The sequence below is a fragment of the Myotis yumanensis genome, unplaced genomic scaffold (assembly GCF_028538775.1).
Source record: "Myotis yumanensis isolate MYYU_CA2020_CCGP unplaced genomic scaffold, mMyoYum1.0.hap1 SCAF_3, whole genome shotgun sequence".
Taxonomy (NCBI): Eukaryota; Metazoa; Chordata; class Mammalia; order Chiroptera; family Vespertilionidae; genus Myotis; species Myotis yumanensis.
In genome coordinates this window covers 12,643,314-12,663,930 of record NW_027223754.1, presented here as the reverse complement: position 1 = coordinate 12,663,930, position 20,617 = coordinate 12,643,314, and the positions used below count along the sequence as shown (strand labels likewise).

The 20,617-nt window shown below is 35.8% G+C and overlaps 1 protein-coding gene across 1 annotated transcript in view; it reads left to right on the top strand.

Moving 5' to 3' along the window:
- MICU3 (mitochondrial calcium uptake family member 3) overlaps positions 1–20,617 on the top strand; it is a 70,356-nt gene that overhangs the window by 39,473 nt on the left and 10,266 nt on the right. Inside the window, exons 7-11 of the mRNA XM_070408295.1 lie at positions 2,132–2,203; positions 5,822–5,860; positions 12,511–12,606; positions 19,436–19,536; positions 19,960–20,131. Coding sequence (XP_070264396.1) covers positions 2,132–2,203; positions 5,822–5,860; positions 12,511–12,606; positions 19,436–19,536; positions 19,960–20,131 — 480 coding nt within the window. The remainder of the gene's footprint in view (positions 1–2,131; positions 2,204–5,821; positions 5,861–12,510; positions 12,607–19,435; positions 19,537–19,959; positions 20,132–20,617) is intronic.

Here is a 20,617-nt window from a genome sequence, read left to right as displayed (position 1 = left end):
TTCTGTGGCAAAATAGCTGTTACATTTTTTTTCTCCAAAATAGAGATTAACATTAATTTATTCCTTACATTAGCAAAGTCTACTCTTAGCATTTATGTTCAAGTCTATATTTACCTATATTCTCCTAGTAAAAAATTATATATATATATATATATATATATATATATATATATATATGGCCATTTTATTTTCAATTTTTCCTTGTAACAAGCCATTAAAAATTCCTCAGGAAACCTCTATACAATTTTCTTCAGAGACTGGAACATGGAAGAGAAACCATGAAATCGTTTTTTCCCGTGGTAGGAAAGACAAGAGATAAAAATCCTCATCAAAAGCTAATTAGTAACCATTCGAAAGGAAGCAAGCAGAATAATTGTTGGTATCTATCAAAACGCTTAATCTAATGCCCATGTAGTCCTCGCTCCTGAGTACAGTCCCTGAGCCACGCCTTTGGAGCCGGAGCCATGCAAGACCCCTCATTTTCAGGATGGTAGGGCGGTGAGAGTTTTCAATATCATTGCAAAGACAGAGCTATGTTCTTAACATTCTCAAATGTACAGATTTCGTTTTAAATATAGTTTTGTTGTGATAGTGTACAACTGTATTTTAGGATTTTCCTAATGGGCCTAGTAATCTAAATAATTATCATTAGGCTTTCTGTGGCAACACTGCCAGGTTCCACCCCACTGACTTAAAGATTGACTTTTGGAACTCAGTCCATTGGAAGTTGCCTATATAGTAGGTGTCTTTTGGAATACTATCCATTTGTGGAGATGGGAGTAAAAACATTTATGTAGAACTTCTGTTTCCACTCTAGACTCACTAAAGCTGCCCTCTTTTTAAAGCTGTGGTTTACTCTTTGCAGTGGCTGTACTGCTTTCTCATGTATGATGTTTGTTTGCAAACAGCAAGAGTTCTGAAAGCAGAAGGTGGAGTTTGGCTGTTATTTATAGAGGCTTAAAGTCCGATTCCCTTGCCCATTTACAAAGTGATTATTAACCTTTGCTAAAAAAAAACAAAACGAAAAACACTTTTCACTAAGAAAAAGTGTGAAAATGAATTTACATGTTAATAAATTATATTTTGTACTGTATTTTTATTTCATATTTTGGAAGGTAATACATTTTATTTGACTTTCAACTATTGCCATACAAAATGAAATGGAGAGTTAACACATTGGATGCGGGAAACGTATTTATACGTTTTATGTTGACTGGTAAACACAATTTACAGTGAGTTTTCCAGTATTTGTCTGTTTAAAATTTAAGAAAAATAATTCAGTATACATTTTATAGTAAATCACAAAAAGTTTCATTGAAAAAGAAGTATGTAAAACTAAAGTTATCGTAATTTTACTGAACGTTGCCATTTGCGCAAAAAATTAGCAAAAAGGGCCCGCATACAATTTAAGATAGCTGTGTACCTTTCACAGATAAGAACAGTAACCTTACCAGAAAACTTAGGCTTCCATTTATAAAATAGGATTTTAGAGAAGAAATAATATTTATAATAATAGCTAACACTTAGTGAGAGTTACTGTGTGATAGGCAATATGCTAAGTAATTACTTAATAATATTTACTCTGCACACCATTCATATAAGACCTGTCAATTATACCTCCATAAAGCCAGAGGAAAAAAATTTCCCATAAGGTAAGGCATTATCTCTATGTTCCTGATGTGGAAAACAAGCCTTAAATAATGAGAGTAACTTTTTCAAGGATTATACTTGCAGAGCCCATGCTCCCATCACAATGCTCAATTACCTGAAAAAACCTCAGAGGTCATCTAGTCCATCTTAATTTGACATATGAGCAAATTGGAGCCCTGCGAGGGTTGAGTGGCTTGTCCACTTTAGAATTGGTGTGTGACAGAAGGTGGCTCAAAACCAGAGACCCTGAGTTCTACTCCAATGTTCTTTATACCCCAGTGGGCGTCCTCTCTTTTTATGTTTGTGCCATAAATTCCAAATCTTTGTGCCTTAGAGATAAAATAAAACTATAATTTTGTACATTTTACTACCTGTGGGTTGCTGGTACCAAAGGTTGTATTTTCTTTGGTGTCAGCAACCCACAGATAAGTAGGTAGGTACCCAGAAACTCTTGTTTGATATTGATTGGTTTTCTTTTCAGCTTCAAGAGATATTCAGGAAAAAAAATGAAAAGAGAGAAACTAAAGGAGATGAAGAAAAGCGTGCAATGCTGGTAAGAATAATTTATAGTAGTTTCAGGGGTTTTTCTAGATAATTACTTATGTTGAAAACAATAAAGTCTATAACTTTGGGGCTGTTCCTTTCTTGAAAACTTTTTAAAGTTCTTATATAGAAAAATTGCTGCAGTATTATATGTATTGATACCAATATTTATATCAAATGTTATTACATATCTGTAGCCATAATTATTCATTAAATAATTTTATTCCTATTGTGGTATTCCATGAGATTCATTAACAGGTTAATATAAATCATTATGCATATACAATTTAAAGGAGAATTGCAAAGATTTCATTACCCACATAGAATTTAATGGTACTATAACAATATGAATGTTGAAGTAAAAACAAGGAAATAATATGTTATTTTGCATTCTTATAGTATATATTATAGGTTTTTCTTCTGGGATGATGTTTTCATCTTACTCCGAAGGTAGAGAGAGTTAAGCAACATTTCACTTCATTTTCCTACCAGTTTTCTTTTGCTTGCCCCAAGTATTTCAACCTGACAACATCCCAGGTCCACATAATAAAAAAATAACAGGTACTGCGTCCTTATTACCAGGCACCATACTAGATGCTTTGCCTGCATTTTCTCATTTAATCTACCCAACAATTCTCTTATAGATGTGGAAACTGATCGTTGAAAAGATTAAATATCTTGTCCAAAATTACATAGCTATTAAATTACCCACTGTAGCATATTTCTTCATCTAGTACTTAGATAGCAGAAATATAGTGAATTTTGTTGGCATGTAAATGGTAATTGTTTCATTTGCAAATTAGTGATTTGCATTGATCTACCAGGAATTCAAATAATTAATATACATAATTTAATTAGTGCTCCTGAAATCTCATTTACCTAATTTAGCTATCAGGCTATTTCTTAAAACAGCCTTAGCATTCTATGATAATATAGCTCTCTACAAATGTTTAATTAGTGGTAACTTATTGTTAATAGCCATCATTTTTTAAATAATGCAGATATGAACTGATGAGATTTTTGAGTTTTGAAGCTATTAAAATTTAGTTGAGAGTGAAAATATATGGATTATATTAGAGAGATAGCATAGCACAGGGTTTGAATATCAGCTCTGTCCTTAATACTTGGGTGACCTTGAATAAGGTCCTTAACATCCCTGTGGCTCAGTTTCTTCATTTTTACAAAGGGGACAAGAGGAGTAATGGTCACATGTGATTCTTACAGGGTTTAAATGAGCTAAAACATGTTAGCCACTTAACAGTATGTAAAATAAACACTCAAAAAGGAATTAGTAGAACCATATAGTTACTTAAACCTGAATATTTACATACCCAAATAAAAATTAAATCAAAACCAAATCTAAAAATATTTACATGCCAAATAAGATTAACTGTATTTCAAAAGGAGAGAGGATAATGAACATAACATTCTTGAGACACATTATTTGCTAAGCTCTGTGCTTATAGCTGTTATAAATTTTACTTCCATTTAGTCCTCATTATGTGTCTCCCAGGTAAGTACCATACCTGTTTTACAGATGAGAAAACAATCTTAGAGGGATTCATTAACTTGCCTAAGGTCATGGCAATATAAGAGCAGAACAAGATTCCATCACAGGTCTCTCATACCATTTCTACTGCCATGATGCTACATTTAGATTTCCCCCTGTCACATATAGAATTGCTGAAGCATCCTCTCTAATAAAGAGGTAATATGCAAATTGACTATCACTCCAACACACAAGATGGCCCGCAGGCGGAGGGCGGTTGTGGGCAATCAGGCCAGCAGGTGAAGACAGTTGTGGGGGACTCAGGCCTGCAGGGGAGGGCAGTTGGGAGGGACCAGGCTTGCAGGGGAGGACAGTTGAGGGGAACCAGGCTTGCAGGGGAGGGCAGTTAGGGGTGACCAAGCCAGCAGAGGAGGGCAGTTAGGGGTGACCAAGCCAGCAGAGGAGGGCAGTTAGGGGTGACCAAGCCAGCAGAGGAGGGCAGTTAGGGGGGACCAGGCCTACAGGGGAGGGCAGTTAGGCGGGACCAGGCCAGCAGGGTAGGGCAGTTGGAAGCAACCAGGCCTGCAGGGGAGGACAGTTGGGGGGGACCAGGCCGTCAGGGGAGGACAGTTGGGGGCAACCAGGCTGACGGGAGGGTAGTTGGGGGGGAACAGGCCTACAGGGGAGGGCCATTGTGGGTGACCAGGCCTGCAGGGGAGGGCAGTTGTGGGGGACCAGGCCTTCAGGGAAGGGCAGTTGGGGGCAATTGGGCCAGCAGGGGAGGAGTTAGGCATCAGTCAGGCTGGCAGAGGAGTGGTTAGGGCAGCAGTTCTCAACCTGTGGGTTGCGATCCCTTTGGCGGCCGAACAACCCTTTCACAGGGGTCGCCTAAGACCATCCTGCATATCAGATATTTACATTACGATTCATAACAGTAGCAACATTACAGTTATGAAGTAGCAACGAAAATAATTTTATGGTTGGGTCACAACATGAGGAGCTGTATTTAAAGGGCCAGAAGGTTGAGAACCACTGGGTTAGGGGGTGATCAGCCTGGCAGGTAGAAGCGGTTAGGGGCAATCAGGCAGGCAGGCAGGCAGGCGAGCAGTTAGGAGCCAGCAGTCCCGGATTATGAGAGGGATCCTAGATTGGAGAGGGTGTAGGCTAGGCTGAGGGACACATACACCACCCCCTGTGCACAAATTTCGTGCACCCGGCCTCTAGTCTATCTAATAATAGGATAATATGCAAATTGGTTGGGACACTGACACTTAATGTCCAATCAGCAGGGTGCGTCCCCGCCCCCTGTGCCGGCCCGGAGACATGAGGCTTGCATCCCTGCCCCATGCAACAGTCCTTGGACGTGAGGCTCGCGTCCTTTCCCTTGTGCCAGCCTGGAGACATGAGGCTTGCATCCCTGCCCCCGGCAACAGGCCCGGGATGTGAGGCTCGCATCCTTTACCTTGTGCCGGCCCGGAGACATCAGGCTTGCGTCCCCGACCCTGGCAACAGACCCTGGGACGTGAGGCTCACGTCCATGCCCCCTGCGCCGGCCCGGGGGTCCACAGGCGCACGGAGGTCCGCAGGCCTCCACCACAGCCCATCCCGGGGTTGGGGCCACGGCGGGGCCTCTGTGCACCTGCGCCAGGGGTCCGCAGGCCTCCACTGGCTTTGGCCTACCTCTTTGGGGCAATCCATTGAGGAGCCCTGGATGGATGGGCAGGACCTACCTCTTTGGGACGATGGATCATGGGGCTCCTGCACTGTGACAGGGCACAGGCCAGGCTGGGGGAACCCTGAGTGCATGAATTTCATGCACTGGGCCACTGGTGTCTAAATAAAATCACATATTTGGGAGGAACAAGTTTCACTCAAAGCAATAGCTCCATCAGAAAGTTACAATTGAAATGGTTGAAATGAGCACATTATAAATAATGTTTAATTATATGAGATTTTTTTAAACTTTGCTTCTCATCTTTAACATTTATCCCACTTGTGTGTATGCACTGTATATAGAATGTAGCATAATGATTTGCCCTTCCTAATTGATTTTTTTGTCATCTTTTTTTTTTTCTTTTGCTTTACTTGGGTTCATTCTGAAATGTGACACTTCATTTGGCCCTTTGCGCTCTATGTCAGCGTCTTCAACTATATGGATACCATTCACCTACTAATAGTGTATGTACAAAACTTTAAATATTCTTTATATGAATATCCGTCCCTGTTATACTTGATCATGTTATTTTGTTATCTAAAACTATATCTGCTACTGAAATGTTTAGGAATTTATTGAATATGATAAGATACAACCAAGCCAAAATTTTTTTTTATTTCCTCCCTATATTTATGAGAAGACTAAAATTCACAGAGTAATTGTATAACTTTAACTTTAGGTTGAAATAAAGAAAAGATGAGTGAACAACAACCAGCAACTCTGGTGAACAATTGAAATTTTAAAATTTTCAGCAGTTTTTGAAGAGTTAAATACAAATTATGGAGCAGATTTTCAGACTATGCTCCTGCAAACACAGGCATTTTAAGAATTAGGTCTACGTATCTGACATACATTATTTTCTCAATTCTAATACAGAGGTATCTTAATGGATAGACTTTTCTTAGTTTTCAGTATTTCTCCCAATTTTTTTTCTAAAACCTTTGATGCCTGCCTATCACCTATGTTCTATACAAAAGTCTGGTATAAGATGACATTAGATATTTTTAATCTATCAATGTATCATGTTATTTCTCAAAGAGGATTATGATTTTCAGACTCTTCTTTTCCTGATGAAGTTAGGAGTTCTGTAAATGATCTTCCAATATACTCTTCTTATGCTAAGCTTTCTTCTTTGCTTTCTCCTGGAAAGTTGAGCTTGTTGGTTAGCCCAACTACTAAACAACTAAGAGTAGGCCATGCCCCTTTTAAATGTAAACATGCAGGATTCATTTAATTTCCCCAAGGTTAGAAAGATCCCTCAAATTACATAAGTTCCACCTGAGAGTAGGCCTTTGAATTCAGGGTGACGGACTCAGTATAATGCAGGTCAGAGAGTTCAGTTATAGTGTGCAACTCTGTAAGCAACTGTGCTGCCTCCTGTGTTGGACAATCAAAAGTTCAAGGCACAAAACCTGACTCTGTTCTAGATTTGAGCATGTGCTGGAGGCCGATTCGGCATAACATAAACCTCAGATACCTTGCCAAAGTCGCAAGGAGTGGACCTAGAATGGGTTGGCAAACAAGCCAAGTCCATGGGACCCTCAGGACGGACTTGTTATTTTGATTCTTTACAAGATACTTAAATTTTTTTCTACAAAATTCATGACTGTTTGTCTTTAAATATGGCCTATCATTTTCTTAAAATTTTGAAAAGATTCCTCTATTAATCATTTCAAAAGTTGGTAAGAATATGAAAGATAAATATCTTATAGTTTATAATACCATATGTCTTGTGAAACAATAAATGTTAATACTTATGACTTTATTATTTATTTTTCTAATCTGTCATTGCATGAGCCATTTTCCAACTATGGCAATTTATAGTTTTCCTTTAAATTCATGATAATGTTTTTTTTAAAAATGCAAGCAAACAAGGAAAATTCATTTAAAATTAGAAAAAATTCAGATAGCCTAAAAGTTTATATGAAATATGATTGGTGTATGTATTGCACAAATATATTATTATAATATTATGAATTAACTGGTAATTATCTGCTAGTTTCCAGAGCTGTAGATGAACTGAAATGATCAAGTATATAATTTGAGTACAGTTCATGGAGCTGAATATAACATAAGATTCTACCCTTAGGAAGAAGTTCCTCAGTAAAGGCAGAAGCCCTCCTGACTTTACTATAGAGACAGAGATTCTGAGTCCTCTGTCGGACCCTATCCCAAAACTTAACTGCTCCTGCAATAGGTTCTACCTGTATTCTGTCAAGTTCTTGTTTGCTATGTTTCTTGCTTCAGTATTCATAAGGATCATTACCTTATACCTTTCTGTTCCAAACAACCCTGATTCTTTTCATATTTCTGATATAGCCAACTCTTGATTATCTTACCATTGTAATGAAAAGATATATTAAAAATTCAAAAGAATAAATAATGCAAAAGTGAAGTATATTTGATTTTGGTATGCCTTATGTGACTTTTTTAAGTACTTAAAGATTATCTTAATTACCCTATATCCATTGTAGTAAAAAAATGTACTAGCTTTTACACAATTTTTTGACACATGTTGAGATATGTTTTATGGACTAAAACAATGTTAATATTTACAAATGATCTGTTTTTGAAAAAAATGTGTATGTTCTAATTTGGGGTATAGGGTTATATTTTTAAGAGAGATAATATATCAAAACATATTAGAACAAACTCTTTAATTAAATGTTTTAAATCTGTTATTTCTAATGTTTTTGTCTGTTTAATCTTTTAGTTAGTATGTTAAATTATATGTTACAATGATAGACTTGTCAATTTCTACTTATAATTATGTTATTTTTTATTTTATATACTTTTGAAACATTGTTATTGCCTATTTGAGAATATAAATTACTTATGTCTTTTTAATGAATTGACTCTTCTATAATATACTAGCCCTAGATATCTAGAAATGTTTTTGTCTTAAAATCTATTTTATTGTTAAAATAAATATACCACCTTTATTTTTATTAATATTTTGTTATTTTTGTATTTTGTGGGGTTTTTTATTTTCTATTTTTCCCTCTAATGATGATAAAGCTTTTCCTGATTTTTAAAATATATTTTTAGTTCAGAAATTTACTGTAAATAAAATAAATAATAATAAAAGTTTGACCACAATATAGCTAAAAAATAAACTTGCCATGCCCCCAAAAGCTCCTTATATTGTCTCTCTAATGATAATTCTTTCCTCTTCTCCAAAAGATAACTACAGAAATGTCTTTTATGTAAACCACTTCTTTGGCTTTGCAGTTTTACCACCTACTTATATATGCATCATAAATCATATAATTTAGTTTTACCCATTTTAGAACTCATATAAATGGGATCATATATATGAGTTTTTCATGTTTCTTCTTTGACTCAACATCATGATTGTCCATTTCATTTTCATTGTTGTATCTAGGTGTAGCTCAGTCACTGTTATTGCTGTAAGCAGCAGTTTTCAAACATTTTGGTCTCAGAACCCCTTTACATTGTTGAAAATTGTTGAGGACCCTAAAGAGCTTTTGTTTGTATTGGTTATATCTATCTGTATTTACTAGTATTTACCATATTAGAAGTTACAACTGAGAAATTTAAAAATATTTCTTATCCTTTTAAAATAAAAGCTCACATGTTAACGAACATTTTAATGAAAAATAACTCCAAAACTGTAGTGGATAGTGGCATTTTACATTCTTTGCAAATCTATTTAATATCTGGCTTCATAGAAGACAGCTGGTTTCTCATAGATGCTTCTGCAAGTCAAGCTGTTGCAGTATGTTATTTTGGCAACAAATACTCTCAATTGCTTCCCTTGGAGTGACAGGTTCACTTGGTTCACTTAAAAAAAATGTCTGCCAGATACCAAAGTCTAAACAACCATAGTTTGTCTATCAGTTATTCTTTCAAGTAAAAATGATTGTTCATGAAAAAAAGTGGCTACTTTCCTTTTCAACACAAACCGTCACACAAATGTTTTTTTTTCTGAAGACAATCATATGACTTTAGTAGGCAGGAGAAGTGCTTTATGCATGCTTCCAGTCTCACCACACCAAATATTGAAAAGATGTATGCTCAAAGGTCAGTTTAACAAAATTGTAAGTTTATTCTTCAGCAAGTACATTCTTTTTCTTTCTTTCTTTTGAAATTAAAACTTTTTAATTTAAATTCTTTATTGTTTAAAGTATTACATAAGTCTCCTTTTCCCCCCATTGACCTCATCCCAGCCACTCCCACCCCCCAGCTCATGCCCTCACCACCCCCCACTCTCCGTGTCCATTGGTTAGGCTTATATGCATGCATACAAGTCCTTTGGTTGATCTCTCCCTCTTACCCCCACCCTCCCCTACCTTCCCTCTGAGGTTTGAGCATCTGATTGATGCTTCTCTGTCTCTGGATCTGTTTTTGTTCATCAGTTTTGTTCATCAGTTTCTCTGACTGACTAATTTCGCTTAGCATAATGCTCTCCAGCTCCAACCATGCTGTTGCAAATGGTAGGAGTTCCTTCTTTTTTAACCACCTTCACCCACTGCCCATTTCTTCCCCACCTCAGGCAACCACTCATCTGTTATGTTTCTATGATTTCGGGGTGGTTTTTTCCTGATTTCTAATTGAGGTATGATTGACATATAACATATTGGTTTCAGGTATACAACATACTGATTCAATATATGTATATATTTTGAAAGATAATTTTACTAGGTATATTGTTATAGGTTGACACTTATTCTCAGCAAATTATGATATCATTCCAGTCTTCTGGCTTCTATTATTGACATTGAAAAGTCAGTTCTAAGTCTAATTATTATTCCTTTGTAGATAATCTGTTTTCTTTCTTGCTACTTTTAAGATTTTTTTTTTGCCTTTGGTATTCTACAATTCTATAACATCCTTTTTACTATTACCTGTTATGAAATTTATTGAACCTCTCAAATATGAAGATTGTTTACTTTTATTCTTTAATATTCACTGTACTATCTGTCTTTTACCTCTTTTAATAAAGGCGTAGACCTACCTTACACTCTGGTAAGGAGGCCTAAAGCTCACAGAGTCATCAGAAACACTAAGACTGAAGAAATTCTTTGCCAGTTTTTCTACTATTTACATATCAAAACATTATAATACCTGTTTTATAATCACAGCACACAGTTATATTTGGGCATATTCCCCATCAGTCTTTTGTTAGCCTGCATGTGTATGTTCTGATTTTGTGTTTGCTTTGCATTTCTTGCTATTAAAATCTATTCTAATTTTTATGGCTACCTTAAGTTTATTTTAAATATTCTATTATATTTTTCTGGTATTAAAGATTTCTACTAGTTTTTCAGGTTCTGAAAATTTACTCTTAATTACATCATCCAAGCCATTAATTAAATAATAAAATATTGGCTCCTGAACACACACACAAATAGGAATCTATGACTGTGCCAGGAAAACCACTGATATATTAGCCATATTTCCCTGCAATTGCATACCATATATTTATTTAACACAAGGCATGACAGTAGTTGCTGTGAGAACATTGCCCCTTCCCTCAGAAACTTTATAATTTAAAAGACTCTTTAATGCAGCCATTCCGTTGTATATTCTAGCAAAATTTAACCTGAAGCTAAATAAAAAGTGGGGAAGCTTTCTGCAGGAGGTGACTGTTAAGCTGTTATGTTCTAAATAAGACTTTATTTTGTTTTAAAAAGTGATATATATTATCTTCGCTCTAACCAGTTTGGCTCAGTGGATGGAGCTTTGGCCTGTGAACTGAAGGGTCCCAGGTTCGAGTCCAGTCAAGGGCATGCACCTTGATAGATTTAATCACCCTTTTCTTTATCATATATTAACCTTCTGAGTTACAATTTAAAAGTATATCCATGTTCAAAATGTTTAGATAATATTTGCACACTATTTAATCTGGCTACCATTTATTGAGGTTCTACCATACCTATATAAAAGAAAGTGAACTGTATTAGTTCTATATTCAGCTCATTTTACTTATTTAGCTTATAATTTTAGTTAAAGCTTGTTTAGTTACTAAAGGGGGTGATGAGCAAAATGTCATATGGCTAAACTTACACTTATGGTAATAAATATGCCCATGTTCTATACGTGACTCCTGCTGAATAATACTATACTATTAACATATTTAAAGATTGTATTCAAATATGGGCAATAGGCAGTGCTTTCAAGTTAATAATGAATTGAAAATTGGATCTTTGAAATAATTCTCAGATGCATTATAATTTTATTAGTGGCATCAGACTTTTAAAAATTAACACACACACACATAAATAAAAGTGCTCTTATCATCAGCTGCTACTCCTAAGTGTGCCGTGCTACATTTTCTTCCCACAATAATCAAAGAATCCCAAGCCCGAGAACCTGGGAAGCCTTCCCTGGTAAATCTGGACAGAAACTTACATTTAATTATTTTTGAGTCTTTATAAACTCTTACGCTTGTAGTTCTGCATTTTCATATGAAGATTAGACTACACTTCTTAGTCTGGATATCCTCTTCTTCAGACGAGCCAATACTGAGGTAGAAACTAGTGTTCTCTCTTTATGGTAAATAGCAAGTGCCTTATATGTGGTATATATCTACAGACACACCTATCAAATCCCTGAAGAGCTTTGAGTAAACTGGCTTATTTCTTTTTGACAGATTTCAGATTAGTTTAAATTTTGTTTCTCTAAAGTGTAGATACGGTCATTTTGATTCTTTGATGCACTAACACAATGTATGCCAGCCAACAACAATTTTTTTAAATTAATCATGGTTTTTATTGGTTGCTACAAAATTCCCCAGATCTTCTACAAATGAATTGACTTCACATCAGGCATGAATAAAATTTTTATTTCACACTTTCTTAGAAGTTACACATGTTTCAGTAGAAGGGCATGGGGGAGGGGTGAAGAATATGATTCTTTTTGACAAAGCCACATTGTACTTAGAAAGAGTGGTTATATACCATTACACCTTTGAAAATACCCAGGGTTTACCGGCAATGTAATATAATACTGTTGTGTGCAGCAGAAAACAAAAGAAGGTAAGCTAATGTGTTTTCTTTTCAAGGTTGGGTGAAAAGATTTAAAGTGTATAAATTGTCATTCTTTGTGACTACCTTTTAGATTTCAGTTGTGCTTCTTAAAACTTCTACAGGTACTTAAACCAGAAGCTGAGGAACTTGTCTCCAGAAGCTACTGGGATACATTGAGACGTAATACAAGCCAAGCACTGTTTTCAGACCTCGCAGAGGTATAATTAAACCTCGACCAGGTCGTCGTATTATTTGCCATTTTGTTAATCTCGGTCTTGTTTTATTTTAGAGTCATAATGATGGAGCCATAGATATATTTTATATTTTTCCTTTCCTCCAGTAAAGCAGTAATTTCTATGTGTAAGTGGTGTATTTGAGTATGTCAGCTATGCTTGGCAGAGACTGCAAGGTTACCTATATCTATGTTAAATCAACTTGCTTGTTGTAGAAAACATGACTTTCCAACTTAATTAAAAGGAAGTGTTGTTATTTTTAACTTAAGAAAATTTGAAAATGCTGTTTCATAGTTTCACAGATTCTTCTAACCTTATACGTGCAATATTTCATGAAATGATGAAACTTAACTTTGGTAAAAGATAGCTAATTGCTAGAGTTACGGAAGATTTAAACAATTAAGTTTCCTAATATCAATAGAGAGTAGCTTAGTGTGGAGCATGTGTGGTAGGAGCAGTCAAGGAAAGGAGAACATTTCCTCTTGACATTGTTTAGTGCATGGAAAATAAAAGGCACACCAACTGTTATTCATGCTGGTTTTGAATTTTATAGAGACACACACCTTATTGCTCCCACCACCCCGCTCTGATTATGCCACTCTTATAGGGATTTGTCATTTTAAAAGATGGGCTGTGTCTTGTAGATTAAACACTAATTTATGTTTTTTAAATAATCTTTTTCTTGTTGACTTGAGAGACAGAAACATCAGTTTGTTGTCCCACTTATTTATGCATTTATTGGTTCATACATGTTTGTGCCCTGATCAGTGATCGAACCTACAACCTTGGTTCGATCAGGACGTTGCTCTAACCAACTGAGCTACCTGGCCAGGAGTTATTTTATGGTTTCTATTGAGATTTTTTTAAGAACTTTTTTAGAGATGGCTATCATCTTACCACAAAGGACTTTTCAGTAAATACTAACAGATATATCTCTCATTAGCTTTTTCTTTGTAAAGTTGATTTCTCATTTCTTTTTCTAAAGTTCGACTTTTAAAAGTTACACCTAAAAATATCTAGAGAAGTAAACTGTATTAGGTGTAATTTCTGTTATTTATATATACAGTGTTACTTTAGGGCAAATACTTAGAAATGTTGGTTTTTTTGTCAGTTGTGTTCAATTTTAAAGTCCCAAAACAAATAAAGCTTTTCCCCTATCTCTAAACTGTTTGATATGTCAATATGGTATAATTATGGTGAGCAATTACTCTTTTAAATTACCTTTTAAATTTGAACTATTTTTAGGCATGAAGTGGTAATAGACGTTCCACTTATAGATAATTTAGAGGTACTTAGTTCTAATCATCTGTGCAGACACACATTGGAAGTGCTTAATTCTGTGATCATTTGTGCAGGCACAAAGCGAAGGCACTACTGTGAGCCTTTACTTTCCAGAGACTAAGAGTAAGAGCCACTTGGGACACCAGCCCTTTGAGCCTCTATGAGCCACTGTGGCCTCGCTTCTAGTCAAGTCTAGTCAAGTCACTATTGTCCCTCCCCGTTCTAGTCTGTCCACCTCTCAGCCTCCAGCCTATCTTTAATCTCATTAACTCTTTTAGAAAATCTCAATTCGACACAATCTGTGCAGTAGATGTTGAATTTAATTTATATCCTGGAGGTTTAGTATCAGAAGACCAGGCAACTCTTACATACACTCCAAGATTGTAAGTGATTATAGGTTCTTTTGAAGGTGTTTATCACTCTGGCAGAGGTGTGCTGGAGCTGGTTTTTTGGCTTCCCACAGCTAGTTCTGCACAGCTCTTCCTAACTCATCATCCTGTTAAATCTCGTTGGTACCTTGAAAATGCCCATGATGGGAGTATTAAAACCATAGAAATGGGCAAACACCATCCATTGGGCTTTTTGTCCAGGAGCACCAGTTTACTAGCACACTTGGCTGTAGCCAATCCACACTATAATCAGCTTATGCTAAATGAATGAATGAATTTATTCAAGCATCATGAAAGTAAATCTTATGGAGAAGAGAAAGTAGAAAAGAAAACAAAACAAGCTATATTCCAAAGGAAAATAATTATTTGGGGATTGTCTGTTACCACCTTCCCACATTAGAGAGGATAACAGAATTAACTATGTTAAGTTACAACTCATTCTAATTCCTTATAGGTTACTACTGATGCTGGTGTAACACTGAATTGTTTATAATATCAGTATTTCAGGATTCAAATTGGTTCAGAAAGAAAGCTTAGAAATCTATTTGTATTTCTTTGTTTCTTGTATATTTAAAATGTAAATCTTGAGATAAACATTTTTCTTCAAATATTGTAGGTAAATTTGAGATTAGCCTCTCATGTTCTTATGCCAGAGCTGTTTCTAACAATAGATGATTTTCAATTATAGTAAAACCATATTATAATGAAAATTTAATATGCCACAGCTAACACTACTTTCTAACCAAAATAATAGATAATACATTTACGTAAGCCTCTCAAACAACTGTTGAGTATAGTTTAAATACCAAATTATAAAAACTATTTTGAGTTTAATAGATGAAATTAAAAATTTTTGTTTGCTTTAAACTTTACTCATCCTTACTAAATTTCAATAGGTTATTCAGAACCTCTGCCAACAATCCCTCCAGAGCTTGATAAGATTATCACATTGGAATCAGTAAAAATATGTTGAAACGATGTCCTTAAAACTCTTTATTTTAATAGTTTGATATTTTTATTTCATGCAAATTTACTAATTTATTTCATTTTTTATGAAACCATTTAAAGTAAGTTTTCATCAAAACAAAGTTAGATAATGACCTTTCATGTAAATGACCCCTGAGGTTCTTTTGTGGCAGTTTCTTGCTTTCTTATGAAAACACCTGAATTCATTTTAGTTTAACAATGAGCACAAGAATCAAAGGGATGAAGTCTCTATTTTTGTCCCAGCCCTCCTGTGATGCAAGTTATATAACATTGTTAGGATACCAAGGACTCTGGTGTAGTTTTCAGTGACTCCCAACAGTACTCCGTTTCATTGAAGGGGGGCAGTTTTCACCATTCCCATTTTCTAATTTTTCTCTCTAATGTCAAACTTTTACTTATGCCTCTGTGGCTCTGGATTATCTGGATAAGTGCAACCTAAGTCTAATAAGATTTTCATGATGAAAGACTGTAAATGAAGATCCGCTGTGCTCTGTGGGCATGAGAAAAACTGGCTGAATGAGGTCATTATTTAAACCTGTGTAAAACAAAGCCATCTTATTCCTGTGTGTTAGGTCTCGAGGTAGAGGACAGCACGGCACTACAGAAAGCATTCCATAATGTGTTATCTGAGTTCACTAACTTTGGGTCTTTCTGTAACCTCTCATTTTAAGGCATCTTTTTCTCAGATCTATATGATATTATATGTGTAGTTTCAATAACAAGTTAAAGTGTACCATGTAAAAATCTTTTTTTTTTTACATTAAGCTTCAACATTATTATCTTTTCTATCTAAACTTCTTAAAATACATGGATTTGGCCAAAATAATAATAGCTAACACTTATTGGGCCTTTACAATATGCCAGTTAAAGTGCTAAATGATTTACATGTGTTATCTAATGCAGTAATCCTTTATAGTAGACTGGAGGCCCAGTGCACGAAATCCATGCACTGGTAGGGTCCCTAGTGGCTGCCGGCCAGGGCCTCCCTCCCTTCCCCCAGCCACCCCCTGGTCGAACTCCCAGACGAACTCCCGGTCAAGGGGACAATTTGCATACTATGCTTTTATCATGTAGGATACTTTGTTATTCCTGAGGGAAATATCCTCAGAGAGACTGACTTCACCACAGTCACTTAAACTAATAAAGAAAAAAGTCAGGACTCAAAGCCAGACTCTGACTCCTGCGCTTCATCGTATTTGCTCACCACACTACTGCTTATTTGTGAAGTAAACAGCTTTCTAAAACACCAACCCTCCTCCTCTGACCTATTTTGTCCTTCCCACATTCCATTCTTTTAGCTGCTAGATGGCTGCCCCAGTTCCTCATGCTGACTTCTGATTGGCTAGGTCCTTCACACTCATGCTCCTTTTAGGCATGCCTTCTCAAATATTTCCTTCTCCTAATTTAAGCTGTTCTGTGGGTAATAAACTGATTAGACTTGATTGTATACAATCACAAAAAAATGTCTATAATAAACATGAGCTATCTCTCCTGCCACGCCCCTCAAGGTCTTATGCTTTTTTTCAAAGCATCTTACGGCTGCCAATCAGAATCTTTGTATATTTCTTTTCAACACATATTCTAATTTTATCCTCAGAATTGTTATTATAGATAGGGTTATTCCCATTTCACAGAAAAGGTAGTTGAAAGTCAGAAAGTCAGTGAACCCAGGTCATCTGATTTTAAATCCTGCCGTTTCCATTCCAGCAGTCTGCGTTCTCAACCTGTAGCTACTGGTGAAGTAGTAGTCCCTTTTGAGCAGTACTCAAAATTACACTAATCTGCCATATATGGAGCCCTGAAAAGCTGGCATCACTAATCCTATAGAATAAAGAGGTAATATGCAAATCAACCCTCATGCCCTCACAAGATGGCTGCCTATGACCAGGCCGGCAGGGGGATTAGTGAGGGACGACCAAACGACTGAACAGCAGGCTGCGTGGGGCGACCAGGCCAGCAGGAGGGCCGTGAGGGGCAACCAGGCTGGCAGAGGGGGAGCAGCTGGGGGCACCCAGGTCAGCAGGGGGAGCAGTTGGGGGCAACCAGGCAGGCAGGCAAGTGAGCAATTAGGAGCCAGTGATCTAGGATTGTGAAAGGGATGTTCAGGATCGGGCCTAAACCAGCATTTGGATATCCCCCAAGGGGTCTCAGATTGGAGGGGGTGCAGGCTGGGCTGAGGGGGACCCCCCCCCCCCCCCGCATGAATTTCGTGCACCAGGCCTCTAGTATGGTATATTTAAAAGGTGGTATGTGACACCTGTTTTTCGGGCTGTGTTATTTTCCCTCTAGCAATCAGATCTTCAGAGAAGTTGGTTATACTGTAGGGAACTTCTTGATTATTCCAACTCCTGAGAATACTTGGGACTACTTCTCAGCAAACTAAGCTGAGAAATAGTAGAGATCTTCTATACCAATTAATAAGGAGTTATATGCTAGATATCATTTTGAAAAATTCAAACTAAATTACTTAAATACAAATAGATTAGATTACTGAGAATGTCAACAATTTTAGATCATATAAAGCTGAAGATATCCTACATGTTGGAGTTTTTAGAGAGAGGGGTAATCAGTGTAGCAGAGAAATCACTTTAGAAAAGGTGTCATGGATTCAAAGCGGACATGCTGGAGGGAAGAGTATAACCCCATACTAGTCTTTAGAAAAGAATAATATTTGGTTTAGGGAGAAATGAAATAAAGATTCTATACTAGTAAATGTTATGTAGGATAAAATAGCTATCTTCATGAAAGAGGGCTATAAAGAATCAAAGAATTACCAAAATTTAGAGTGTGGAAGAGGAGAAAAGGACTGATCCTTTGTAAAAGAGTATATGCTTTCTGTTTCCTATGTCTGTGTTTTTTATGGAGTACCTATTGTCAGGGTTCTGGCCGAGAAGTAATACATTTCAAATATGTCCCTTTTAATAGAGAAAATGGTAGTTATTATATAACTCTTAATTTGCAGTATAATATATGGGAAAGGTACAGTTATGTGAAATTTATCATTTTTTACCTGAATTTCTAAGCTAGGTATGAGTTAATGGCCAAATGAAGAAGGAAGGGAAGAAAAAGAAAGGACTGGAACAGAAGTGGAAGGTGGGAGGAATGGGGGGGTGGTGAGGGGGAAGCAGGGGAAAGAAAGGAAAAACCTATAAAGCTACATAAAAGGAAATAATGAAGATTTTCCACAAGCCATTGAACTTTATAAGGACTATAATTAAGCTATTTTAAGAATACACTTGTTGGAACTTGGTTTATCAAGTTGAATGGGAAAGGAAATACCCTCTGGAATTTTTCAAAAAATGTAAGACTTTTCTTTGAAAAAACTGTAAATGATATAAATTTCAAAGTATTACTACTGTAGTTTCTATTTTAAATTATAGTATCTTCTACCTAAATTACCATAAATATGGAATACAGTAAAAAAGTATTATAGTTTAAGTTCTTTTGTAAAGCTTGAGACCATTTCTTTGTCAGCCCCATATGTTCTATACATCTGAAGACTTTATCTATTTTGAACATCCTAAAAAAAAGGATTTTCATGTTGATTAAGAAAATTCCACTATAAATTACTTAAGTACAAATAAAATATTTAGGTGATTACTAAAAGAGTTCAACTATTTTAAATAATTTAAAATATAGGTACCTTTTTTTAAAAAAATATATTTTATTGATTTTTTACAGAGAGGAAGGGAGAGGGATAGAGAGCTAGAAACATCGATGAGAGAGAAACATCGATCAGCTGCCTCTTGCACACCCCCTCCTGGGGATGTGCCCGCAACCAAGGTACATGCCCCCGACCGGAATCGAACCCAGGACCCTTCAGTCCGCAGGCCGACCCTCTATCCACTGAGCCAAACCGGTTAGGGCAATATAGGTACCTTTTTTGCATAATTTGAGGTAGGAAACTTCCTAAAATATATAATCATATCTTTAAAAATTTTTTAGGATAAAGATAGGTTTTGTTCATATTTCTATTTTCTAATTTTGAACTTCATTTTAACTGTAATGGCATTTATTAATACAGCCTTACACTTTTCATTCTAATGTTAATATATTTATATCCTGGATATTTATATGTTGATAAAATTCTTTGAGAGATATTGGGTATCTTCTGTTTGCTCATTGCAGCTAACCTTTCAATTGTGATTTTTTTTAAGCGTGCTGATGACATTATGAGTTTGGTAACAGACACCACACTTCTTGTACACTTTTTTGGAAAGAAAGGAAAAGCTGAGCTCAACTTTGAAGATTTTTATAGGTGAGCTTAATTTTTATATTTATGTTGAAAAAAAATGTTAACATGCTAAAGTCAGAAACACCTAGTGCAGTGATACCTTTTCTCTGCTTTCATCTTAACTTGAGGTATTATGTCTAACAAATATCCACTTCTATGAGTACCTTTATATCAGTGGTTTTGTTGATAAGAATAATAGGAAATTACTGAATGATTAAAAAAAAAAGTGTGGATATCTGGATTGTTATTTCCTATACATTCAGAAGTACTGCAGTCAACACTACACATCACACATTAACTCCTTTAATTGTCATCACTACCCTGCAAGGTTTTGTGTTATCCCCATTTTACTGACGAGGAAGCCAAAGCCCTGAGAGGCTGAGTGCCATCTGTTACCATCAACACTCTTCATTTACCTCATTCATTCTTTATCTCTTCTTGTCATAGATTCATGGATAACCTCCAAACAGAAGTTTTAGAAATAGAATTCCTTTCCTACTCTAATGGAATGAATACCATCAGTGAAGAAGATTTTGCTCATATTCTTTTACGATATACAAATGTGGAAAATACATCCGTATTTTTGGAAAATGTGCGTTACAGTATAGCTGAAGAAAAGGTATCTAATACCCTATTTTTACTTTATTACATGTGCTATTATCTTGTAATTATATAAGTCTATAAATATATTGTTCTTTGTTAGTTCTTTTGCTCTGTGAATTAATAGATACTTTGGATATTTTTTTCCTATGTGTCCTAAGTTTTCTGGCTAAATTTTAAAAATGGCTTAATTTAAAATTCTGGGTAGGTATTCATATTTTTCTTAGATATGCTAAAAACCCATAGGTTGTTAACAATTATTTTATTCAAATTATGAATATCATTTTTCAAGAGAATTCTGCTGAACTATAGGCTGTGACTACTATATAAACATCACCTCATACAAAGCAGTTTATATTGACATCAGTCACACTTGATTCATTTCTATAACATCCTTAGTAAAAGGTCATTTGAAGATGGCCATTGGTGAGTGAATGATCTTATCAGCAGTTGAAGTGAGGTTTTTCAAAGAGTTTGGATGGCATGAATGGTTAAGGACCTGGAA